Source organism: Trachypithecus francoisi, unplaced genomic scaffold, assembly GCF_009764315.1.
Source record: "Trachypithecus francoisi isolate TF-2019V2 unplaced genomic scaffold, Tfra_2.0 Lachesis_group16, whole genome shotgun sequence".
Taxonomy (NCBI): Eukaryota; Metazoa; Chordata; class Mammalia; order Primates; family Cercopithecidae; genus Trachypithecus; species Trachypithecus francoisi.
Genome location: NW_022681461.1, coordinates 35,529,415 through 35,548,316, shown reverse-complemented (window position 1 = coordinate 35,548,316; position 18,902 = coordinate 35,529,415). Strand labels below are relative to the sequence as shown.

At 35.1% G+C, this 18,902-nt stretch overlaps 1 protein-coding gene across 13 annotated transcripts in view; it reads left to right on the top strand.

The window, feature by feature from the left end:
• The window catches only part of KIAA2026 (KIAA2026 ortholog), a 117,047-nt gene that overhangs the window by 56,924 nt on the left and 41,221 nt on the right, over positions 1-18,902 (top strand). For 12 of the 13 annotated variants that reach the window (XR_004443465.1, XR_004443466.1, XM_033237287.1 and 9 more), the window contains one exon: positions 6,949-7,038. The exons of the other annotated variant lie outside the window; for it this stretch is intronic. Coding sequence is in view for 10 of the 12 variants with exons in the window: in XM_033237287.1 (XP_033093178.1) it covers positions 6,949-7,038 (90 nt within the window). In the remaining 2 variants the exon portion in view is untranslated. The remainder of the gene's footprint in view (positions 1-6,948; positions 7,039-18,902) is intronic. 13 annotated transcript variants of the gene reach the window in all.

Sequence of the window (18,902 nt, the reverse complement as noted above, 5' to 3'; positions counted from 1 at the left end):
GGAAACAGATCATTTGCTTCATATACACACGTCAATAAAATAGATAGTGCTAGTCACTAGTAAACTTTGCTATTAAATGCAAAGCTTAGTTTTGTGTCTCAAAATAATTTTATGTAGTGTGTTACTTTATTTGAAAGTCTTCCACATGTAGGAAGACTATTATGTAATAAAGTGAATTTATTCCCTGCCCAAAAGTTCTAGTGATACGGTACTTAGCACCTCAGATTCTGCAAATTATTTGTTTTGTCCAAGGTGTTTAAATGTCACATTTCTAGTATTAAACATAAAAATATAGAAATATTTAGCCAGAAGATTTTCATATTATTCATTCTGAAATATCTTGCTTCTGAGAACAATGAACCTGTTTTTGGATAGATAATAGATCCGTTTTGTAAAACCTGACCGATTTGCCAAAGGACCAGTCTTCTTTAAATTGACAGAAAGCATGCTTAGATAGAGATAAATGAAAGGGTTAAATTGTGAAGTTAATTTTAAGTCCTAATGAGTTTTTAAAAATGTATTTTGACCTCAGCTTCTTTTTAGTTTGCCAGTGTTTTTGTTGATTTTTTTTAAAGCTAGAAGTTGAACTTGCCCCCCTATTTGCTTCAGAAAGAATCCATGTTTATATACATACCTAGTATCTGCACCCAGGTTTAGAAAATGCTCATCCCACTCCTATTTAGAGTATCCACTGTGAGCATTCAAATGATGGATTGGATTTGTGTGTGTGGCAGGGTGGGGTGGGAGTGTGTGTGTGTGTACAGTCAGCCCTCTATATCTGTGGGTTGTGGGTTCTGCATCTGTGCATTCAACCTTGGATTGAAAATATTTTTTTAAATGTGTCTGTACTGAACATGTACTGACTTTTTTTCTTGTCATTATTCCCTAAACAATATGGTATAACAACAATTTATATCACAGCTACATTGTATTAGGTATTGTAAGTAATGTAGAGATGACCTAAAGTATATGGGAGGATGTGTTATATGCAGATACTATACCACTTTATATCAAGGTCTTAAGCATCCTTGGACTTTGGTATCCACAGGGTTCAGAGGTGAGTCGTGGAACCAGTCCCCCACGGATACTGAGGGACGACTGTATATTGTAAAGGGGCTAACCAAATGTGTGCCACTTTTTCCTAAGAGTTATGTCAGTGGTTCTCAAATAAAAATAATGTGATACCTTCATTTAAAATGAAGATTGTTGGTTTCATCCTCCAAAGACCTTGATTCAGTGGGTACCAGTAATCTGCATAGTGGTTAAATACAAGGGTTCTGCAACCAGGCTACCTACTTGGGTTTGAATGCCAGCTCTGCCACTGATTAACTCTGTGGGGTAAGCTATTTAACCTCTCTATGATTCCAGTTTCTCATTTGTACAGTGGGGTAATAATAGTACCTTCCTTGTAGAGTTGTTGTGAGGGTTGAATGATACAGTTTACTGTTTTAGCCATTTTTATTATGTTTTCAAATAAGCAGGTCAGTTGCTTCTGATGAAAAACACTGAATTATGAATAGGAAAATCAATTTAAAATGGCATAAAAACATCTATTATTGACCCTTAGCACTCTTTCCATTTACTTAAAACCTTGAAATAAATCTTGGATTTGGTCTTAATGAAAGTGGCACCTGATTAAGCCTACAAGAATTTGAAAAGTGGAAAACCAAGTAATAGTATTTGCATCATGATGTTTGACGAGAGTAAAAACTTATGTTTATACCTTCTTTATTGTTATGATGCATTATATATTTGGCATGTAGGGGAAATTATTGGATTTTTTAAGTAATAATTATTGGTGATTTAAGTTTTTATATCAACTTTAACATTTACTTATGACTTTGTTACCTTGGTAAAACTCTCTTTTCCTTACCTGTTTTGTAATAAAAGAAAGACTATTAGACTGAAAAGTGAATGTCAGTTTTCCTAATAGTTACTTTTTCTAAAAAGTCTTTTCATTTAACATTTAAGAGAGATATCTAATGTTATATGATTTATCTTTTGTGCATAATTATGACAGTTACAGAAAGTATTTTTAAAAACTAATGTGTTGGGTCTCAATAACATAAGTTTTAAAAATAATTTAACAACCTTAGTTACCCTAAGTCTGATTTTCATTGATAACCAAAAAAAAAAAATCTTTCATGCAATGTGCACTTGCTCCCATTTCATGTGCATGATTTATTTTAAAGGCTGCTTTGCAGAACTCCAGAATCCAGCTGCTAAGACTTATATTAACATTGTTTTCAAACATAAGCAAAAACTCACTGATCCTTAACATACCTCTGAAAAAACTGTACTTCTCCATCTAACCAATGGAGAAACTAAGGGATAAGAGATAAAGCACTTCAGCATAACAAGTTGAAACCAAAATTAAAATTAGTTTTTTCTTTATTGTCGTCGTTTGTTTGTTTTGAGACGGAGGATCGCTCTGCCACCAGACTGGAGTGCAGTGGCATGATCCTGGCTTACTGCAATCTCCGACTCCCTGGTTCAAGCAATTCTCTGTGGTTTCCTCTATCAGTGTGTCATCTTAGGTCATTTTACCTCTGTTAGTTTAATCAGCTTTTTAACTGCTTCACTGTATTTAAGACCTTTTGATTATATCATTATTTTGAATTGCTCCCTGTTAAAATGAATATTTTTAACCTCGGCTTTTTGTTTCACTTTTAACAGCAGGAGTTCTTAATTCTCCCTTAAAATTAATATAATTCTCCCTTAAAAATATATATAGTTCATTGAGAGAAACACCTGTGTTTGATCACATGGTTGTTTATCACACTTATTTGGCTTTCACGTCACAAGTGATATCCTTATTTGCAGGTTTTTAAGTAGTCGTTATTGCTGGTATGGTGATGATAAGAAATAAAAAGGAATTTTTCCATCTGCATAGTTTTAGCAGATGCTATTATGATTTTAATTTAAATACAATATAAATTTTGAATGTATACCATGCATTTAGTATTTTACTTATTACAGGATCTTTTTTTTTTTGAGACAGAGTCTCGCTCTGTCGCCCAGGCTGGAGTGCAGTGGCCGGATCTCAGCTCACTGCAAGCTCCGCCTCCCAGGTTTACGCCATTCTCCTGCCTCAGCCTCCCACGTAGCTGGGACTACAGGCGCCCACCACATCGCCCGGCTAGTTTTTTTTTTTTTTTTTTTTTTTTGTATTTTTTAGTAGAGACGGGGTTTCACCGTGTTAGCCAGGATGGACTCGATCTCCTGACCTCGTGATCCACCCGTCTCGGCCTCCCAAAGTGCTGGGATTACAGGCTTGAGCCACCGCGCCTGGCCTTAGGATCTTTTATTAGAATGGGAGTGAATGTGATCCCTTTTGTCTGGATTTTTTCATTTTTACTTTTCTACATTGTTTTCCTTTTGCTTTGCTTTTTAATACAATCTACCGTGTTGTTTGTATTTTTTTAATATTACCTTATGTCCTTTTTTGGAGCAAGTAAATATCTTTCAAACCTATTGAGTTTTTATCCAAATAATTTCTAGTTTGAAGTATCAATAAAGTAAGGAATGATTTATTATGTAGTTGTTCTGAGATGTGGTTATGTTTTTTTGATCTCTACAGGGCCTCCCCACTCCTACCATATACATACATTGCTACTTCTTGAGTTGAAGAGAGGACCTTTTAATATTACCATTTAATAAAAGTGAAAGCTTAGATATAAACTAAATCCTAAAACTACAATACAAGTTCAGTTGTTAGATTTCTTTATTTTGTTTTGTTTATAAAGACCCTTTTAAAAAGAATATAATATAGTAGGAGAAGTCCTGGGTTTTGTGGTTTCCTCTATCAGTGTGTCATTTTAGGTCACTTTACCTCTGTTAATTAGCTTTTATATGAATTAGAGATAGGTCTCTTTAGCCTAGGCTAAGGCTTGGACAAATTACATGTTTTTAGTCCCTTTCAGCTCTGAGATCTGTGATTTTGTAACTCTGCCATGGGATTGTATTAAATGAAAGGTTAACTTGAGGGAGTGTGACAGCCTTGGAGAGGTTCTTCCTGGGAGATAAAACTCTTCTTGTAACCTCTGCGGCTTGACTGAAAACCTCCTCTCAGGAGTGTTAGCATTGTAACCTGACTGTAATCTGAGCTGCTATGGAGTTTCTTGTTCACCCCTGCAGGCCCTGTGCCTCAGATATGTTTTTCAAATGCAAGATAATGAGAAGGAGATTTTAATAAGGTGTTTTGCTTTGTTAAAAAAAAATCTGTATTCTCCTTTTTAAAGTTGAACTTTGTTTATTGGGTTGATTCTGTTTTTAAAAGCATCATATGAAGTTGAGTTGAATGTAATGGCCACATATATGCCTTATTTCGGAGGTAGAACAGAGGCAATAGAGTTGTTTATGACATTGAGTTGGCATAAATCACATTAATTGTGTTCCTATTCAGTTTTATAAAAGGTTAATTTGACTCTGTATATTGGGTATATATATTAAATATATATAGAGAGAATATATATTAGTATTAATATATTAAGTATAAATTGTTATGTAGCTATTAAGGTCATTTTAATATAACCTCAGAATATTATAGCTAAAAATATTTTAAGAAACAATTGTCTTATCATTGTACATTTAATTCAATATGTCATTCCCTATTTGGAAATTAATCTTTTTATATTTTTATACTCATTAGCTCCATGGTACCAGAATGTTCCAGTAGCCATGTTGATTTGTAATTCATAGTCATTTAGTACCTTACTACTCAAAAATGTTATCTGTAGACAATACCTGGAAAGTTGTTAGAAATGCGGAATCCGAGGTCTCACCTCAGACATACTAAACAAAAAACCATTTTATTAAGATCCCCATGCAATTCTTATGCACATTAAAGTTTGAGAAGTACTAATTTAGTAGTTTACTAACTAGGTAAGCCACTTGAAAGTGTTATTTCAGGTAGCTCTTAAGCTATATGATTTCATTCATGGTTTGGCTTCAGAACTGTGTTATCTCTTGATTTAAATGGAACATAATTATCTGTTGACTTCATAACTAATTGATAATTGAAAGATCTCAAAATGTTTTAGGGCATGTTTAGTTGTAGGGGTATATGTCTTCATTTAGTTGTAGGGGTATATGTCTTCATTGTTCCTGTAAATTTCTACAGACTGCATGCAAAATGTACCCTTATTCCTTGTGTAGTGAGACAATTGAGATGCAAGTAAAAATTCCTCTAAGGTTTGCCATATGTGCAAATAAGAAATCTATGATTTGATATTAACAAGTACACCAAGTTCAGTGAAAAGAGAAATAGCCATCCATCTGCAAGCTCTGAGGCAAATTTGACACAGTCATCATAATAGCAGATTTTACTATGAAAAGTTGAGTCCTTACTGAATACTTAATAAAAATCCACTGTAGGGACAACATTGTTCCAAGTCTTCATAGTTACAATAGAAGATGAAGAGGCTCTCTAGTTCTAGACCCACTTACCTGGTTGGCCAGTCCACTGCTTGACCATCAACATTTCTTTCATAAGTAAATTTGGCAAATTGGAATGTGTAGTTTCTAATAAATATCAGCTACACTGTCCCACTACATCACTGTATTGTTTCTACTCTCAAATTGTTTAATCTGGATTATTTAAGTACATATTTTCCCTGCGTGGTCAATTCTATGAGTTTGAAATTATATAGATATTCCTAATAGGTAATTGTTAATACAAATTATCTGTGATAATTTTTTCTTAGTCTCTTAGGTTGAACTGTCTTGCCATTTTTGTAGATAAAAAGCGTATCAGCAATTTCATATGGTTTAACCTAGTAAAAGAAATTTAAGGGGCTCTGTCTTATTTTTGTCACTCAGTAGCCACGAGGAATTATTTTGTTGTAACCCACTTTTGCTTTTGTTGTTTTTGTTAGCTCTTCTAACAAAAGAAAGTGCCTTTTAGGAAAACAATTCCCTTACATGGAAATTAATGAATGTAACAAACATGAGGCTGATAAAAGCTAATGGTGAATTAGTAATTTATAAGTACAGTATGTTTTTTAAATTATCACATGGTATAAACATTACAACAAGACTTTTCATTAATCTGAGATTTCTCCTGTCTATTTGGTTGCAGTTTTGTTTCAGAAATCTAGTTCTTTTTCACAATTTTTAAAAAAATAGCTTAAATTATTTAGGAAAAAAATGTATTGAACGAATTGGAGAAATTCAGTATAATTGTACAAAAACTAAGATGTCGTTAATAATATTTTTGCTATTGTTGCTGACACTTCACTAAAACTTTAGTAATTAAACCAAGCTAGTTTAGTTGTTAATGACTAATAATTGTTTTGGCCATTTGCCAGTGTTACCAGGTGAAATAAAATGAGCCACACAATTATGAAAGGAAATAGATGCTATCTGTGGAGATGGTTTTGTTAAAGAATACTAAACTGATATTAAGAATGTATACTTTATTTTGTTTGTCTTTGAATGTATTACATATAGTTGCAGTCCTTTTAGCAACCCCAACAGCAATAACTAAGGTTTGTTAAATTGTATAGTTAGCAAACCAAGGAAAAGGTATAACAGTTCTCCAGGAGTGTGTTTATTCACCTACTGGGAGACTGCCCGATGAAGCATTTCTTAAAGGTGATTTGACAACCTGTGAAATCTAGGGTGAGTTTCCAGATCTTTGTCATTCTGGGCTGAAAGTTAATAATGTTAAGAAAGTACCCGAATTATAAAGCAAACTGAAAGGTGGGGATGTGGGATAAAACCACCAATGTTGAAATTTCAGCTTCTTTTATACTAAGCCGGAAGTTCATATATCATAGCAAGTAAATAAATATATTTTAAAATATAAACTGCAGAACTTTCCTTGCTTTTTACTATTACAGAGAAAAATAATTGTGAATTCAGTGTGTGTTGAAACAACTTCTGTTACCACATTTTGGGTGTTTTATATTATGTGTTATCAAGCTGTGTTTTTGTGTTTTATTTTAGCTTATTTGCACTAATCTTGATGAACTCAGGGAATTAATCACAAAAATCGAGAATGAACTCAAAGATCTGGAAAACAGTAGAAAAAAATCGGTAGGTGTTGATCCAAAAGTTCTATCTATTATTGTCAGCATTAAAATTTATTCCTGCTTTTTCCTAAAGCCTTTTTGAAATCTTGTTTTCCTGGATTACATGAAAATTTACAATGAAAGATAGAAACATTGTTTCTTTTATTTCTCCTGTGTGATCTAGTTTTCATTTTTAATAGACAGAAATCATGCCAGGGCAGTTAAATTAATTTTGTTTGCCTGGTTTGTATCAGGTATAGTTTTAGATATTTCCCAGTATACTGGCTGGTTGTTTTCTGACTGGTACTTTTTTGGTTAATGTTTGCCTTGCAAATATTCTTAATAGTTATATGCTTTTAGTGGAAGTTTATTGCTTAGTAACATAAAATTTTAATTCAGTGTAACATAAAAACAGATATAAATTGTTTAATACTGCCCCAGATGATTTTGATACATACTTAACAATATGACTTTTTTAAGAACCTTTATCTGGTGAAAGGTTTTTTAACTTTCACTGTATCGTCTAAATTGTAATTTTTACTTTCATTTTCTAATATTTTTATTGTTCTTGAGAGACTAGAGTTTATTTATTCACCCCATACTTGGTAAAACACTCAATTCTACTATTTATTAAATCAGTAACACCTGTTTAACTAGCATTTATAGTTAAGCTATGCACAGATTTTAAACACAATTACATACCAATAAATAAATGGGAAAGGCTTTAAACCTGAAGAAAATCATTTTTTTTAAACCTTTCGTTTTGCGCCTTAGGAACATGAAGCCACTTTTAGATCTGTGCTCAGAACCTGTTAATATAAATATGTGTAAAATATGGTTAGTGATTCAGCAAATTTGATATCAGCAGATTTGTATTAGTCATTTTATATGTTGTTAGGAAAGACACGTTGGTAGCACTCTGAAAGGAGATTGCAGTACCATAAAAATACAACCTTCTGAAGTTACTTAGTACTGGGGTGAAACAGCCTTAAGCATTCCAGAAGTCTCATGTGTGATAGATAACCCTGAGAGTATCATGGTAATTTAAGAGAGAGAATAAATGCTCATATTGATAGTCATCAATTAGCAAGAAAACATTATATTCGGTAATTAACTTGAGAATGTGGAAAACTGCATATTTTGGAAATATTTTCATTAAAAATTGTTTAGATTATTATATTTTTATACACATACACTTTAGGTGTATAGGCAGTCTCTTGATGTGGAAGACTATGTGTTTCATTAAAATTTACTGCTGTGATATATTCCTCAGACATTTATACTATGTAAATGTTACTTTGTAGCCAGAGGGTTTTTTTTTTTTATGTTTTATGCTCAGAAAGGACTAATTCTGTTCGCTAATAGGAAGGAATAGTCTTTTTAAAATATCAGAGTGTTACTGTTTTTTGTGGAAGTTGTTTTTAGGGAGGTGTCCATATTTCATTCTAAACAATTCTGTTAAATAAATTGCCAATTTTTTTTTTTTTTTTTTTTTTTTTTTTTTTTTGAGGCAGAGTCTCGCTCTGTCGCCCGGACTGGAGTGCAGTGGCCAGATCTCAGCTCACTGCAAGCTCCGCCTCCCGGGTTTACGCCATTCTCCTGCCTCAGCCTCCCGAGTAGCTGGGACTACAGGCGCCGGCCACCTCGCCCGGCTAGTTTTTGTATTTTTAGTAGAGACGGGGTTTCACCGTGTTAGCCGGGATGGTCTCGATCTCCTGACCTCGTGATCCGCCCGTCTCGGCCTCCCAAAGTGCTGGGATTACAGGCTTGAGCCACCGCGCCCGGCCAGATTTGCCAATTTTTTAATGCTACAATTAAACGTAAGTTTTATTTATTCCCATATTATAAATTAGAGGGTTTTTTAATGCATACTTTTAAGCATAGTTGAATTATATACTTATGGCATATATTATAGGAGAAAAAGACTTCTGCAAGCGTTCTAGAGGCTTCTGTAAAGCCATTCACCTCATTTCCATTGGTACTGTGTAGAAGAAGAGTAAAAGAAAACATAAACCACAGTCAGGCGTGGTGGCTCAGGCCTGTAAACTCAGCACTTTGGGAGGCTGAGGTGGGAGGATTTCTTGAGCCCAGGAGCTCGAGACCAACGTGGACAACATAGCTAGACCCAGTCTCTACAAAAAATAAAAAATTAGCTCAGCGTGGTGGTGCATGCATGTAATCGCAGCTTCTCAGGAGGCTGAAGCAGGAGGATCACTTGTGCCCAGGAGGTCGAGGCTGCAGTGAGCTGTGATCATGCCACTGCACTCCATCCTGGGCAACAGAGCCAGAACCTGACTCAAAAAAAAGAAGAAAACATAAACGACAAGTATTTGACATTGTATTCCTTGAGGGCATGTTAATCAGTAAATTTTAGATTACCCTAGGGTTTAGTTGATTTGATTTGTATCTCTAAACTTTTAACTTGTCCATGCCCCCTGATGTTTGCATATTAGTTTTAAAATATGTTTTCCACCCTTCAAAAAGTAGAAATTCTTGGAACTGTACTTAGCAGGGATAATCTTACTGAGATTACCAACATAAGAGCTCTTTCTCCTTAATTTAAACTGTTTAAAAGATTGTTTACATGAACAGATTATCTTAACCAATGAAACGGCCACATAGCATAAAGCAAATAGACAATAGAAGTTTGCATCTATCGTTCCGTATTTTTTACAAAAGCTAGTACTGAGTGTGATAGATGTTCTAAGAATTAACTTTATTGAATGTTTGTGTTATGTAATGTATGTTATGTTATGTTATTTATGTTTACTACAAGTTTGGCATCATTTGGGAGTAAGGTGTTCCACTTAACTGAATTTCTAGATAACAGAAACTTAAACCTTTGATACTAAAACTTAATTTTAATGGAAAAACTTCCCTGACTCCTTGTACTAAACACAATTTAACCTTTTCTTTACGACTTGAGGGTCATCATTATGAATAACAGTATTGTTACTCTAAAAATCTGTTGGTATTAGTAGTTCTGATTAAACATTCACCAAAAGGCTTTTATGTTAGTATATTTTGAAGGATTTCGTTTGTATTTTTGCTTTTGTTCTTTTTTTCATTGCCAGGCTGTCTGTCACCTGTCATTTCTTGTGTGTGTCCATATACTTGCCCTAGCTGATATATTGTGGATTAAGAAAGCAGGTAACCATACTTACTAGAATTAAGTTCATGGTGAGAACCTGAAGGATTTTCTTAACAATGAAGTGTGTAAACTTGGTAATAGTGACAACTCTTTTGACTGATTCCTTGTCTTATGGCCTTCCTTCACTATTGTCAGACAAATGAAATATTAATACTGATCTTCATAAGAGTATATCACTGTCAAAACTAAGTATCTGAAGCCAAAACAATTCTTTTATTATCAACATTCATATCTATGATAATGGTTCCAGTAACAAAGAAGATATATTCTGTTATAAATATTTCTTTGTCGTAAATGTCATTACTAAATATAGAAATTACACATGTGATAGAGGATTTAACATGGATTCATATAATACAAACACCTAGCTGCTTCAGGAGACTTCTCTGCAGGGACTTTCCAGATAGTTTTTCCTACCAAAGTAGAAAAGCAACAGGGAAGAAGGATCCCATTTATTCACTCAGGTGAATATTCCATTTTAAAAGTTTTTTTTTTTTAATTAATGAACTTTATTTTTTAAAGCAGCTTTATGTTTACATAACAAGGTCTTTTTAACCTTTTAGAGGTTTTGTCATTGAACTATTCATTGTACTGGAAGACTTAGTGTTTTAAAATTTAGATTGTTTACTCATTCTTGCAAAACAACTAATACTGTTTATGGTTAATAATATGAAGAGAAAAATGCTTTAATTTCCTGAAATTTATACTCAGTTCACTTGATCCCATCACTCCATATAGGGGTTTAGTCCAAAAAGTCCTCATCATCCTTTAGATCCTATGGTACTGAACTTAATTATCTACCAGAGATCTGTTGAAAGTGAGACCTCTGGTTGAGATAAATATACAACAATGTATTTCTCACCATTATTTACATCATAGCATTCTTTCATGATCTAAAGAAGAAATCGGAACATTTTGTTTTTATTTTTGTGGTTTTAGCAGATAAAATTTGCATTTTGCTTAATTATTTTAAAAATATCTTTTTTAGTGTAGGAAATTTATTAGTTTTCCTGAAAGATAAAGCTAAGATATTGATAACTTTACCTGATCTTATGTATTTGAAATACACAGTATTGCTTTCTAAATAATAAAAATTGGAAGATTTCACCAAACTTATATTTCTAAGTTTTTCATATAATCCCCTTTTCCCTCATATTTGTTTAATGTCCTTTATGTTCTGTATCATAGTTCTGATTTTCAAAGAAGTTTCAATCTTTTTCAATTAAGGAAGACCCTTGTAGAGATTGGGTATGAGAAAAAGTGAAAATTTTGCAATAAAAATTTATTTATAAGGAAAAAAACCTCTTCTGGGTTATGTGATGATAAATGAAAGTCTTATATAAATATTGATAAGTAAATTTTAAATGTAAGACCACATCTTTTCTAATACGTCTTTTATCAGATAAGCCCCTCAACATTGTGTAGGATCTAAGATTTTATTTCTATTTTTTATTTTTTTATTTTTATTTTTTATTTTTATTTATTTATTTATTTATTTTTTTGAGACGGAGTCTCGCTCTGCCACCCAGGCTGGAGTGCAGTGGCCGGATCTCAGCTCACTGCAAGCTCCGCCTCCCGGGTTTACGCTATTCTCCTGCCTCAGCCTCCCGAGTAGCTGGGACTACAGGCGCCCGCTACCTCGCCCGGCTAGTTTTTTTGTATTCTTTTTAGTAGAGACGAGGTTTCACTGTGCCAGCCAGGATGGTCTCGATCTCCTGACCTCGTGATCCGCCCGTCTCGGCCTCCCAAAGTGCTGGGATTACAGGCTTGAGCCTATTTCTAAATTTTATAATCAATATGTAAGGAAAGCTATACATATTGAGCACAACTGCCTGTGCACTTTGATCCTGTGATGCTATTTAGAATTTAACTTTTGTTCTCCCCATTTCTTCTCCCTACTGCAAAAAGTAATATATGCAACGATGTGTTTAGCAGACCACCCCTAGTAGTGGAAATTTGGAAACAATCCGTATGTCCAGCAGTAGGGAGATGATAACCAAACAATATTAACACACTGTTATATGGCTATAAAATTGGTAGATCATTGTTACAACATGGAAATATTTGTGAAATGTTAAGTTTTAAGAACATACACAATAGGCCAGTCGTGGTGGCTCACACCTGTAATCCCAGCACTTTGGGAGGCCGAGGTGGGCAGACCACAAGTTTAGGAGTTCGAGACCAGCCTAGCTAACATGGTGAAACCCCATCTCTACTAAAAGTACAAAAATTAGCCAGGCTGTAGTGGCGCGTGTCTGTAATTCCAGCTGCTCAGGAGGCTGAGGCAGGAGAATAGCTTCAACCTGGGAGGCAGAGGCTTCCATGAGACAAGATCGTACCACTGCGCTTGAGATTGTACCGCTGCACTCCAGCCTGGGCAACAGAGCAAGACTCTGTCTCAAAACAAAAAGACATACAAAATAATATGTACATAATGATTACAGTATGTAAAAAGGTATGTTAAAAAGAATTATAAAGAAATTTCAAGTAATGGATAAAGTTAATCTTTATTATGTTCTTAAAATAATGTAAATTCAGAATACAATAATAATACTTCTCTTACCTAACTAAAGGGTATACATTAGCTAGACTGAATATTAGGGAAGTCAGAAGCTTAGATCAGAGATGCTAACCGCCCCCCAGTTTTTTGGTCACAGAGTTCTGTATAAGCCAGTGGTTATCAATCAGGAATGATTTTGCTCCCCTTCCCTAGGAGACATTGATTGTCATAGTTGAAGAAGTGGCACTGGCATTTAATGGATAGAGGCCGATGATGCTGCCGAACATCCTACATTGTAATGATCCTACAATGCACAGACATTCCACCACAACACAGAACTGTCTTGTCCCAAATGTCAGCTGTGCTGAGGTTGTAAAACCCTGGTAAAAGCCTGTATTTGCTAAGGGCCTTATTCTTTCATTCTGTCCACTGCTGCCAACTTACTAAGTTGATGTTTTGAAAGTTAGGTAGAAATCAGTGAAATGATAATACCAGATCTCATCATAGAGAGTATTCTATTACATAATATACTTCTAATTAAGACTTGTCCTTGATGGAACTTGTGAATGTCTGTGTTAACCTTTACCCTTCATAATTTCATCGATGATTAATAAAGATTCTTGACCTTGGCTTCCCTTAGTATAGGAAATGTTATAAACTATATGGTTATATATGTATTTTCTTTATTCAGTTTTAGAAATATGATGTGATATGTTCTTAAAATATTGTAAGGAATGATAATATAAGTAAGTGGAAAAATATTGACAAATAATGTTATAAAATAACAATGTTATAAAACTACATATAATGTTATAAAACCACTTAATGTTATAAAACCACTTATTACACATGTAATGGTAGTGTGTTATGTTATAAAACCACTTAAAACTACGTGTAATAAGTGGTTTTATAACATTTAATAACAGCTTTCACTATATGCATACTGATATAAAGCAAAGAAGTTATTGTGCATTAATCTTATTTTCTAACACCTGTAAAGAAATTTTATTCTATTATATTGAAGGATAATGGAATTTTCCTTCTTCTCTCCATTTCATGTCCCATTTTCTCAGTGAGGTTTCAAGTCAATATTTTTAATATTATTTTATAGCCAGCTGTATAGAATACAGTGTAAGGAGCTTTAAGTACATTCAGAGTCCTCAGTAAGCCCTAATTACTTTACTTCATGGCTTTAGTTGTAAGTATGGTTGTAATAATCTCTAAGTTATTCTTAAAATTAGTTTTATTTAAGGTTTTAATAGTCAAATCATGTGTAAAATATGTTTTTTATTCTAGATCTTCTGGTAAACTCGTTAATGGTTAACAAAACTGAAAACTCTCTCAGCTGTGGGAGAAAATCAATTTTCCTTTAAATAGTTATACTAAATCTTTTAAAAATTAAAATGACCTTTTGGAAATGTTGCACAACAGATAAAATGTGCTTTTTACCTGCTTAGTTACAGATTCTATCCTTATTTATTAGGTAACTATTTTCTGAATGTCTTCTATGTGCTATGTGTAGTAGCAGGAACTTGGTAGGAATCCAGAGATTAAAACTAAGTCCCTGTCATCAAGGAATTCACTTACAGAGTTTTAAGATTTTATCCTCAACCTGTGGATTAAAATATTTATTTATTATTATTATTTTTAAGGTAGGGGCTACTTGCTCTATCACCCAGGCTGGAGTGCAGTGGCACAATCATAGCTCACTGCATCCTTGACCTTTTGGGCTCAAGTGATCCTTCCACCTCAGCCTCAAGAGAAGCTGGGACTAGAGGCTCAAACCACCACACCTGGCTAATTTTTGTATATTTTGGTAGAGATAAGGTTTTGCTGTGTTGCCTAGGCTGGTCTCAAATTCCTGGGCTCAATCGATCCTCCTGCTTTAGCCTCCCAAAGTGCTAAAATTTTTATTTTTAATTAGGGTTGGTTGGGATAGCCCCTGTCCTTTTATAAAAGATTTAATCTTTTATTTTCAAGCTGTGTTTACTCATAAGTCACCAGACACCATAGACATTTGCTCACTTCCCTTAATTACATGTTTGTATTAATATGTTGTTTGGCAGTAGGGTAAAAGGGCAAATAACATGAATTTTATGGAGAATCAAATGTTAACTGACATGTTCAGAATAATCATGAAAAAGGGGACCTAGATGATAGGAAATGTGAACCAGACATATATGACTGGTCAGGCAAACAAAGTTTCTGTTGACTGTAGTCACTGAATTATTTGAAAATGCATGATCTGCATTCATATCCTACTCTACACAACTAAGAACTAGATTTTAACCTTTGTTTACAGTGCTCACTGTTTCTACTTACTGCAGTTTGGCTTGATGGTTTGAATCCCATCAGGGAAACTTGCATGAAAACAATGTTTGAAAACCTCTCTCTTCCAAAGTTCCCATTAAAGGGAAAAAAGATTGTACATTGTTTTTTTCATCAGGCAGGTAGTTAATGCTGTATATTCCATATATCCCAGCACAGAGTTGAGTTTCAAAGGAGTTGCCCTAGGTACAGATGCTTCTGTAGTCAAGAGCTTTCTAGTCTTTCTTTTTACTTTTTTTTTTTTTTTGGAAACAGAGTCTTGTTCTTTCGCCTAGGCTGGAGTGCAGTGGCATGATCTCAGCTCACTGCAACCTCTGCCTCCGAGGTTCAAGTGATTCTCCTGCCTCAGCCTCCAGAGTAGCTGGGATTACAGGCATGTGCCACCATGCCCAGCTAATTTTTGTATTTTTAATAGAGACGGGGTTTTACCATGTTGGCCAGACTGGTCTCAAACTCCTGACCTCAGTTGATCCACCTGCCTCAGCCTCCCAAAGTGCTGGGATTACAGGCTAGTGTGTCTTTTATAATTTGCTTTAGACCCTGTTTTTTTGAGACAGAGTCTTGCTCTATCGCCCAGGGTAGAGTGCAGTGGTGTGATCTCGGCTCACTGCAACCTGCGCCTCCTGGGTTGAAGTGATTCTCCTGCCTCAGCCTCCTGAGCAGCTGGAACTATAGGCACAGGCCACCACACTCAGCTGATTTTGTATTTTTAATAGAGATGGGGTTCACTATCTTGGCCAGGCTGGTCTCGAACTCCTGACCTTGTGATCTACCCACCTCACCCTCCCAAAGTGCTGGGATTACAAGCATGATTGCCACCGCGCCCAGCCTAAACCTTTTTTTTTTTTTTTTTTTTTTTTGAGACAAAGTCTCGCTCTGTTGCCCAGGCTGGAGTGCAGTGGCGCGATCTCCACTCACTGCAAGCTCCGCCTCCCGGGTTTAGGCCATTCTCCTGCCTCAGCCTCCCGAGTAGCTGGGACTACAGGCGCCTGCCACCACGCCTGACTAGTTTTTTGTATTTTTTTAGTAGAGACGATGGTGTCAATCTCCTGACCTCGTAATCCGCCTGTCTCGGCCTCCCAAAGTGCTGGGATTACAGGCTTGAGCCACCACACCCGGCCGCCTTAACCTTTTTGAATCACGTATCACATACCCTTTTTCATATATAAGTGACGCTGTAAATGTCAAGCATTTTTCAAAGTCCCAATAAATTTGTATTGTCTTCTGTTTAACAGTTTCTTTACTACTTTCCACAGTTCTGGAAAATTGAATTTAAATCTATGGAGGTTAAGGTAAAAAAAAAAAAAAAAGAATCTTTACATCATTCTGAGTTTTTGTATTACAGAAGATATAAAAATCTTTGGAAAGACTTTAATTCAGTGCCTTTTGTGAGCTGGGAAATTATGTCAAAACTGAATAGACTGAACATTAATAAAACTTTCCTAGCATCTTACTAGACTCTATAGAAAAAGAAAAAAATGATACATTATATATTGAAGGAAAATTAACCCAGAATCCAGCAGAGAGCACAAAGGAGCCTAAATAGAGAGCACAGAGTACACGTGTGGATGTTCCACCACTTTAAAATAGAAAGACCTTATGGGAAACCAGTTCTTTAAGATGTAATTCTTTTTTTTTTTTGAGACGGAGTCTGTCGCCCAGGCTGGAGTGCAGTGGCCAGATCTCAGCTCACTGCAAGCTCCGCCTCCTGGGTTTACGCCATTCTCCTGCCTCAGCCTCCCAAGTAGCTGGGACTACAGGCGCCCACCACCTCGCCCGGCTAGTGTTTTGTATTTTTTAGTAGAGACAGGGTTTCACCGTGTTAGCCAGGATGGTCTCGATCTCCTGACCTCATGATCCGCCCGTCTCAGCTTCCCAAAGTGCTGGGATTACAGGTTTGAGCCACTGCGCCCGGCCTAAGATACAATGCTAACAAGTAGTAGCAGCTGCTTTTAATTAGAACAAGAGATGTTTAAGGCGGATTTACTGACAGCATGAAACACTGATAAATTATTTATGTATTTATTTTTGAGACAGGGTCTCACTCTGTCACCCAGGCAAGAGTGCAGTAGTTTGATTTTGGCTCACTGCAACCTCCACCTCCGAGGCTCAAGGAGTCCTCTCACTTCAGCCTCCCCAGTAACTGGGACTACAGGTGCAGGCTACCATGGCCGGCTAATCTTTCTATATTTTGTAGAGACAGGGTTTTGCCGTGTTTGCCAGACTAGGCTTAAACTCTTGGGCTTTAAGTGATTTACCTGCCTCAGCCTCCCAAAATGCTGGGACTATAGGCGTGAGCCACCATGCCTGGCTAATGAATTATTTTTAAAAAGACAATTGAAAAAAAAGCATAAAAGCAGGTCTTAGGAGCTTAAAACTAACAAAATAATTTGTTTGTAATGATGACCGAAGTCATCAAGAGTTAGATTATATTCATTATATTGTCAGAAAATCTGAAAGACATATTTTAGGAACATTTTAATCAATTTTTAAATAATCTTTTGTATCTAAGGAAGAAACCTCAGTTACATGAGAAATGTGCTTATGTAATGGAACACTTACCGTGGGCCTTTTCTGTGTTAGGCATTGTGAGAGAATAAGAAAAAATAAAAGTAAGTAAGATGCTGTCCCTGCTTTTCAAATATTTCCCGTGTTAATGTCACTTATGTGGAACTTTTTATGCCCCTCTTATGCCAAAAAAATACCATTACTTTGTGGTTTAGATTGTGCTGTGAATTGTTTGAGAACCCATCTTTCTGATAGCATATATAGATCTGTTAAAATTTCATCAATTTGTTGGCTAACATCAATTTATTGAAAACAGTCAAATTCAGATACTCAACCAGTGGTTAATTTCTAGTCCACAGTTCGTTCTTCTTTATAAATGAAAATGGTAGCACGTTCTCTCTTAAATGTATATTGTTAGATTTTCTTCCCCAGTGATAGTGAACTACCTTACCAGGAATGTGACCTGTCACCCAGTTTTTCCCCCTCTACAAAGCCAGAAGACAGAGAAACTTGCAATGTTATCATTATTGTTATTGTTGTAGTTTGCCTTCATGCTTTCTATTTAAATGCTAATTTAGAAATACAGTGGAAATGTTGGATATACTATTCAATGTATTCAGTGTGGGATGCCTTTAAAGTACAAACACGTTCCTTTTCTCCTAGTCCTAAGTAAAAATTGGTAAAACTATCAAGAGAAAATAATAGCGTATATAATAGTTCATGTTAGAGCTTCTGTCAGTGTTAAAATACTTTTTAACTTTTTTCATATTTATATGGATTATACTATCAAAATAGCACTTTTTCAGGTACTGTGCACCAACATGATTAACATGATGTTTTACTCTCAAAACTGTGAATATGCAGGAATATGTTAATATGGTGGTAGTTTCTGTAGGTAAGCAGTAAGAAAAATAAGTGAATACTTATTGAATATAGTATTACCTTTTCATTTAATAGTACTTAGGCTAAGGAGAATGTCAAATAATTAGTTTATTAAAATACTTAGTTACAGTTTATTATATATATGCTGTTTTTATACATGTGAGTTTAGATTATACCTTTGGATATAGTTAGTGATTTTAAATGAGACATCTTTAAGTGCCCAGCTAACTCAGTCAGTAGAGCATGAGACCCTTAAATAAGACTTCTTTTTATAGGGATCCATTTAGCTTTTCTAAAAGGTATTTGCATTTTAATTAAAAAATATAATATGGCAGGACGCAGTGGCTCGTGCCTGTAATCCCACTACTTCAGGAGGCCAAGGCAAGTGGATCACTTGAGGTCAGGAGGTCAAGACCAGCCTGTCGATATGGTGAAACCTCATCTCTACTGAAAAAGAAATACAAAAATTTAAAATTAGTTGGGTGTGGTGGCAGGCATCTATAATCCCAGCTACTAGGGA